At 38.4% G+C, this 8,543-nt stretch overlaps 1 protein-coding gene across 3 annotated transcripts in view; it reads right to left on the bottom strand.

Moving 5' to 3' along the window:
* The window catches only part of DOCK3 (dedicator of cytokinesis 3), a 123,485-nt gene extending 119,894 nt beyond the window's left edge, over positions 1-3,591 (bottom strand). For all 3 annotated transcript variants that reach the window (XM_017819956.1, XM_017819957.1, XM_017819955.1), the window contains exon 1: positions 3,513-3,591. In XM_017819956.1, coding sequence (XP_017675445.1) covers positions 3,513-3,515 — 3 coding nt within the window. In that variant the 5' untranslated portion in view covers positions 3,516-3,591. The remainder of the gene's footprint in view (positions 1-3,512) is intronic.
* Between the last annotated feature and the right edge of the window lie 4,952 nt (positions 3,592-8,543).

Consider the following 8,543-nt stretch of genomic DNA (forward strand, 5'->3'; position numbering starts at 1 on the left):
TGTTGCAAATAATTAATGTTTTTTACCCCCAGCATTTTTTACAGGCAGACAACTATTAGCTTCTCCTCCTCCAACATCTTTTTTTTAAGGTGTAAAGTTTGCTTGCCCTTTGCTGCATTCTGGAACCTTACCCACCTTTCCAGTGGTTATCACTAACATGTCTGATGTTAGACATCCCAACTGACATGGATATAGTTCTCAATCCCCTGGAACTGATAACTACTACATAAACTTATCACCTTATCAGAATTCAGAGGGTAAGGACATTAAATGCCACAGTATTTTCTTGCACCGTGTGCCAACTGGTTTCCCCCAGTACAAAACATTTCTTTAGTTTCCCAATTACTACCACATTATTTATATAAAACTGTTTCTTGATACAATTGACCATATTTGCCTGTTATATTGAATTTGTGCATTGCCTTTCTAATTTTTTTTATTTACTCACCTGTGCTATTCTACTATACTTTGCTACAATTCTGTTCTTTTATTCTTGCTCTTGGTAACCTCGATATCCCTTTCACTCTAATGACAAAGAATTCTTAATTTATCCAACTTTGCTTCTTAGTGAGAATCTTGTGGTTCTTAATTTACTGAAACAGATACCAATTGTCCTTACCTCTCTCTTCCCATTAAACTTCTTTCTCAGGATATCTTATCTACCAATATGAGCTTTTAGTGTTTTTCTTCATCCTCCCTTTCCTGACAATGCTTAGTAAAAGTGAATCTCATCATTACCAAGTCAGTCTCAAACTGCTTTTTATCTTCATATTCTCATCTGACTTATTCCTGGGGTTTAGAACCAAATGTACACAAACAACAACCAAAAAAGAAACACAACGAGATTTCAGTGCTTTCCTGCACAGTTTGTGTCCAGCTGGTTTCCTTTTCTACCAGAGTTCTGGGCAACTGAATTATCATCTTCAAGTTTTATAACTATGCCTTCTTACCAATCACATTTCCCATCTGAATAAAGCATAAGCAGTTATGAGGTGATGGCAGCATTAATCTGAAACTATTCATTTAGGAACTTTGTTTATTAGGAACTCTGGTAAACTTAGGGTATTTCTTTCATACAGTTGGAAGAAATGGCTGAGCTGTAGCAGTTACACAGCCAACAGCTGTGCCTTTCATGCACCTCCCACAGACACACATCTAAATCAATAAATTTATAAAACAGCTAAACTTATTTAATCACCAGCTTTGAACATTTCCAATTTTTGAAACAACTTCAGACATTTGTGTCTTGTAACCCCTTTCACTAAAAAGTGCCATCCAAGTGTTTCTGACATTCTGCAGGACTTTGTGTTCCTAAATGACAACTTCAATCCAGCGGCAACTCCAGCACGGAGCTCTGTGGCGGAATTCTGAGAACACATTTTCCCACCATTTCAAAAGCAATATAAATTTATAAAGTGTTCTGTCACACTGGTAAAAATCACAAACATTGCCATACGAAAAGGGCAATTTGGTTTCCTTCAGGAGCAAAGGAACAACTCCTGACAAATGCTGCTCGTCCTGCAGCCACTGGCATTCTGCTTCATAATGAGTAACCCGGAGGAACAGGATGGACGAGGCCTCAAAGCACAACAGTTCTGACAAGGAGATGAACACAGTATCATACGGTAGTCACAAATATACTTAGCAATGAAACATGAGAACTAAAACACATGCTCAGATCTGAAGACTCAAAATTCACCAAGGAGAGCGATGCTAAGTCTAATGACTCGGTATAAAGTGCCTGACAACAAACTGTGACAGAGAGGAAAGCCTGGTGTGTCCCCTCCTCCACTGCTCTGCTAACAGGAGACTGTTCCCCGTGTTACATTTAACATTCTACAACCCTGCAAATAGGAGAAAGTAATTTGGCTCTCCCAACTATTCCTGCAAACGTACAATGTAAAACCTCGCTGCTCATCTGAGACTCCTTTCAGTATTTTGCCAGGAGTAAGGAGGATTCTCGCCCTGTGTTGCGTTAAATAATAAAAACAATCCCCGAACCACATAAAAAACCCCAAACCTTTAACTATCTAAAATCACCAATATTCCCTTCCATTAATTTCTAACAAATTTTGTGTTACAAAAACAACAGTTCTTCAGCTGTTTTGGTTCCTGAAATTGCCTCCTGACATGAGGTAGATGTGATCAGACAGCACTGTCTTCTTGAATCTACAAACTGCAGTAACAGTGAAGTGTGAAGTGACTAATGGTTGGGTCCTGATACCAGCCCAGGATGGAGCAGCACAATGTGCTGGGGACATTCTCTTCAGGACTTGAGTGACATAATCAGACTGCCCTGATAATAAATACTGGTTATTTGCAGTACTCCAAGTATTCAGAGTAAGAAAACGTGCAGAATGGAACACTGAGTAATAAACCAGTCCTGCTAGCAACTAATCTCGCATTCTCCGAGTCCTTACTGACTGAATTTGGTACCAAGTTATTTCCATACTGTATTGAAGGAAAACTCTGGCTGTGATAGCACCAAACCCTCCTCAGACTATGGCAAATTAGGAACAAACATTAAAAATTAGCACTACAGAGTGATGCACTTCCATATTTCTTAAGTACTTATGTAGGAAAGCCACTGTTTTCTTTGGCAGACATTAAGCTGAGAAGTTGTATAAAACAATTGCTGAGGTTTTTTGTTTGTGTTGTTTTGGGGCTTTCTTAGATAAAACAGCATCTGAGGAAGGGTTTTCATTCACTTTCCTGAATTTTACATGCTGTTTACATGCTGAACATTACATGCTGTTTCTCCCTTTACACAGTCCAAACCAAATTATCTTTAACAGTATTATTCCTACTAACAAAGAATCCAAACATGGTTAACTTTTAAAATGCACACTGATGACTTTAGAGTTCATTAATGGCACAATTCACATTTCCAGAACAACTGTAACTTCACTATAGGACTGTAATAACGATAGAATTTGGAATTTACTCCAGTAAAGGAATTAAACTATCTCACCTGAAAACCCAAACATTCTTATTCATATGCACCACATGTGTTTTCTAAAGGGCACTGCCACACAACAGAGATGGCCTTAACATTCAAGGATTAGTTTTGCTTAAATTTAATTATTCACTGGTCTCCCTCCCCTTTTCTGTGAGATCAAAAATCTTTGTAACAGGGTAAAGGTGTTTATTATCCATGCAACTCCTAAAAGCAGACTTTTCACTTAATTCTTCATTCCAAAATCTCCTGAAAGAATCAAACACTGGCTCTCATGGATATTCTGGACTCAGAGAAACCTTCACCAGTTTTCACATCATGTTACTTTATAAATTGGGATTCAAATGTATCTAAGCATGCCATTTCCAAAAGAAAGCTGCTTCATTCTTACTAAATTCAGGGTACCAGAGACACTATTCTGGTGGTCAGGATGCACATGAAGACGACTCAGCCTACAGCACCATTCAAGAAAACATGTAAGAGTGAAGAAAAAAAACCTTTCCCTTCTTTCCCTCCCGTAGTCAAAACCCAGAGGCATCTCCCACAGATTTCTTACCATTTTATAAAGATCTGAAACACTGATCTGATCTGAATCCACAACCTCAAAGTCCTTCCGAGGAACTAAATCCAGGCCCAAGTGTCTGCAAAGAGAAGGAAGGAGCAGAGGTGAGTGTCACACGTCCGTGTTCCCTGTGACCTGCCACATGTGCTTACAGGGGCAGCAACAGGGAAATACTGAACTACTTCTGTCTTACTGCAACTGTGAAGCAATAAACAGATACCCTTCTGAATAAAATTAATTATCAAACAAAACCCCACCATGAACTTGTTACTTTTTGTTCCCTGACCTCAGTGGAGCTCCAGCAATTACTGCAGGGTGAGGCTTTTGGCCAATACCTTGGTGCAGTACCCAAAACAAGGTAATTTCAAACACGGGAAAGTCGCAGGCAAATAAAGCCTGTACTCTGGTTTCTGCTGCAGGATTTGAGTAAGTTCCTTCACCAAATAATGAAAAAGTTCCATTAGCAGCCCTGTTCAAATGTGCAAACAGATCCTGAGCCTTGGGAAGCTGCTTTGATATTCCTGGTGTTCGTACAACTTAACCCCCAATTTCATCACTATGTAAACTTAGCATTTTTTCTAAATAATAAATAATAACTGCAATAACAAGAACTTTAATCTGTATTTGTAACACACACACACAAAAGTCTTTTAATTACTCTGAAAAGAATATGTTGGCTCCAATCAAATATATAAACTATTAAAAAAAAGTATCCCAGTGCAAAAAAGATGACTAGTTAAGGAATTCAGCAGTAAAGGCAGCAGTTCAGGTCACAGCTGCATGTGAGCAGCAGACAGAATAATATTTTTCATCCAGACAAATAAATGAAAAACTGATAACAATTAATTAATAACTGTAAACTGCAGAACAAGACAACCTTAAAGGTGACAAACCCCAAGTTCCGCTCCATGGATCAACAGGTTGTGAGGCACAAAGAGTTCTGAGCATCACAATAAAAATGTACTCTCAACACACACACTAGAAGTAAATTAAAGAAACACATGAATTAACCATTTTCCTGCTTTTGTCTTATGTAACTGACTCTTCACTTATGGATATTTTATACTGAAATTCTTAATAGTCTTAAAGAAGAAAAAAATTACAGAAGAGGTGCCCTCATGAACTACCTTTGCACTCCTCCTGTCACTAACTACAAAAGAAAAGCAGAAGTCAATTTAATTTTGTAATCAGAGAGGGAAATATTCTGCACAGACTTGTTCCTGATGGCAAATGAAAAATTTTATTGGAAAAAACCTCTCTGGTACTGCAGAGTAATTGTATGGAGCAATAAACACAAGGCTGCAGGCAACAGAGTCTCTCTCTGAGCAATTGGCTTAAAACAACAGGAAGGGAGGACCAGGGGTTTGTAGGAGAAGCTCCCTTACCTTTGCTCACCATGGACTTTGAAACATTTGACCCAGAAGTTCCCAAACTCCTCAGTTCTTTTTGAAACTTTGCCTAATGCAATTTTCCTTCTTTATTTATATCCCTACACCATCACATCCCAAAATATAGCTCAGCTCTGGTTCCCTTGCTGGCGAACAACTGTTAGGCAACATTGTAGTCATTAAAGTATCCTACTGACAAACTGGAGTTTCCACATTCTTAGTTCTTTCCCAAAATCAATTATATTTTCAATGGAAAAATAAGGAACTGTTTTTCTTCTTCAGTGAAGTTTCATGTCAAATACCAATTTCTAAATTCTAATGCCCCATTGTGAAAGTGATGGTTTTACACCTTCTGCACGTTTTGTTTTGATTAAACCCATCAAACACAAGTTATCTGTGGCTCAGGACGAGCATCTGAAAACTGCAGCTGCAAAGATGCAAATGCCTGTATCTATTTACCAAATGAAAAAGACTGAAACAAGAATGCACCAGGTAATCCTTAACTGCAGCTGCCATTTGAGCCTACTTGTAAAAATGGTAACAGGTAAAGGCAGTAAGAGATCACTGCGAAGTTTTTTTGAAAAAACGTTAATGCTCATCAAATTCATTCACAGAATTTTTCCTGAATCTGAATATCCAAACAACCTCCAAAATACCCCCTCATTCACGTGTACACACACCCCCACTCCTGAAGTACATTGATAAGGGAATTTCTCCTCAACACACAGATAAGAACAAATAATTTCCTACTAACATTATCAAACCCACTTGTCCCTGCACTACAGCTCCAAAGCCCTAATAAAGTTCTTCAGGAAAACCTGGCAGAGCCAATCCCAGCCTGACATGGTTGTATTCGCATCATTCCAACTCTCTGGAGAACTGAGGTCAAACAGTGGTTGGACTCATTACTCAACACATGACAAACGTATTATCTTCTACTTAATGATGTTCAACACAACTGCAGCAGCATCCCTGTGAAACTTATCTAACATCCTATTTTTAGTTAAATCCCTTAACACCGTGGATTTTCAGCCCAGAAGATTCTCATTCTCTAATACTATGTTAATCCTGCACAACACTTGCTCCCTGCAAATAAAGGTGTCTTTGCTGTGGTACCAACACGCTGCCATTTGCTGTGCAGGTGCAAGTTCAGCTTTATACATTCCATTTGTATCAATTATTTTTTAGTCTGTGCAGGACTGACAACATAACGCTTGGAACAGCAACGACAGGCAGTGGCCCACTTTCACTCTCTATTACCAAATACTGGGGGCAGCAGCTGCCAAGCAGCATTTCTCCAAAACATAGCATGCATAAAAATTACATAATGTGCTGGTTTGTTTATTTGACAGTTCCTCTCTCCACAATACTTCCTCTTACAAGCAAATTCTTGTGCTCTTTTATTCTGCCTTCACACTGAACCGCCTTTCAAAAATATTTACCAACTATACCTACAAAATATGCCCAAACCCATGAATTACCTCTTGATAGCACATGCCTGGGATACTTCCACCTGCCATTTAGACATTCTCCCTTTTCTACATAGAAGTCTTTAGAATTTTCCTTTCTTTGGGAGAAAAATAATTTAGAAATCCACCACCTAACATCACTACATACCTTTCTCTCAAGTAATATAAAAACAAACTGACTGACAAAATTACAGACCTTTTCAATACTGAAAGGGATGAACACACAATGTTAACTGGGCTTCTAGAGAAAATCAATCTGGGTTTAATGGCAATTTTGAAGAATTATCCTAATTTACAGTATGTTCATTTATTTACAATACAAACTCTACAGCATTTAGAACTAATAAAACCACAAGTCCTAACAACTCTTCCTAGAAGAACCTTGCAGCAATATGCCTAAAGACTGAAAAAAAAAAAAAAAAGGTCTTTAAGATGAACATCCAGTTTTGAAGAACAGATTGGGAGAGCTCATCACGTCTCTGCAGTGTGCACGATCTCATTTCCTTTCCTCCAAAAATGTTCACTTTACCTTGATCTTTTCCACTTTAATTTTGCAGCCACCAATTTTCCTTGGATTCCTTCTCTCAGTATATCAAAGCCTCATTTAGTATCATTTTATTTCTCTTAGACAAATAAGAAATGGCTTCCAGAAACACTGTCAGTGCATTTAGGGGAAAATGACACCAGGTCAACAAACTGAAAATCCACCCCTCACTGGTGGTGACAGAAGTGCATCACTCCTTCCCAAACAATATCATTTAGTAATGACCAATGTCAGGATAAAAGCAGCTTTTCACTAAATTAGCAAACACTACATACCAGATGTGTAAGATTACCTGTTTCCTGAAAGCTACTTGGTCATGGAATATGTCATGTTTGGTGGTTCTACCTTGAATAATTACAGCCCTGCTCGAACTGCAGGTATTCAACCTTCTCAGTCAACAACAATGCACGTTAATAACAACGTTTTTCATTTATTTTATTTGCAAATCTCCATTATGACAGAATAAGCAATGAACATTATTATAATATTTGAGAAAGGGCAGTACTGTGTGAACATACATATGAAAATCATCAGGTTTTTTAGCAGATTGAGACAGGTGGTCCTAAGTTTTATGGTAAAACTCAGAGAGGGGAGACAGAAGAAAGTGGAAGAACTCTTCCAGAAATTCTATGGAAAAGAGCAACGTTGCAGATATACCTTCCAATTCCCAGACATTTAAATTTAAATACTGCAAGTATCTCTGCTATTATGTACCTTTCTCTCTAGGGAGTTCAATACCCGTTCTTCTTTCCCCACACAAGCATCCTGAGCAGATGAACATAATCATGAACACACATATTTACTGATTTCACTGATGCTTCTCCATAACTGTCACTCATTAGACTTAACTTACAGTCTTAATGATCTTCCTATTTAGTGATTTTACATTAAAGAAAAGTCTACAGCTGCCTCATAGAACAACCTATCCTCTTCATTGCTGAACTGCTCTCTGCTCTCCTCATCTTTTTTCTTACAGCATTTTTGCTGCTTCCTGTTGCTAATTTCATCCATAAACTGAGCAAAAACAGGCAGGTGTAACATTCAAAAACAGTCTCTTGGTTCCCATTCATTCTACTGGGAATGAGAATGGAAAAGATCTAACTCTGCACTGCAGAGCAATGATGATGCAATCTATTCATGTCCTTCAGAGCTTGCTTTCAACAAGAGAGACATGGAATGTAAGCTGGGGGCTCACTAAACTTCAGGTATGTCCCTCAGAGCAGATTGTGAGGAGGTGACTAAGGAACTCAGTCAAACAGAGCTTAGTGAATAATACTGGATTTTCTTCCTTAGTCACCAATTTACAGGATTCCTCCCCACTCCCACATGCTAATTAGGACTAATCCCACTCCTGGTGGAAAAGGAGTCACTATATGCCTGAGAGTCATACATGTGTCATGCACAACTTACCTGTCTGATACACATCTCAGAACAAACAGTGCTGGCCAAGGGCCAGTTTTTGTCTAATGGCAATTTATTACCATTTCTATGTGAATGTATTGCAGTTGTCTGGCTTTAAAAAAAAAACCCTCCACAAATTCACCACAGAGCTGACAAAGGAGAGTCTAAACCTCTGAGAAACGTCATTATACAAAAAGTCCAAATATCACAGCCTCAGCTCCCA

This window comes from Lepidothrix coronata, unplaced genomic scaffold (assembly GCF_001604755.1).
Source record: "Lepidothrix coronata isolate B3197 unplaced genomic scaffold, Lepidothrix_coronata-1.0 Scaffold78, whole genome shotgun sequence".
Taxonomy (NCBI): domain Eukaryota; kingdom Metazoa; phylum Chordata; class Aves; order Passeriformes; family Pipridae; genus Lepidothrix; species Lepidothrix coronata.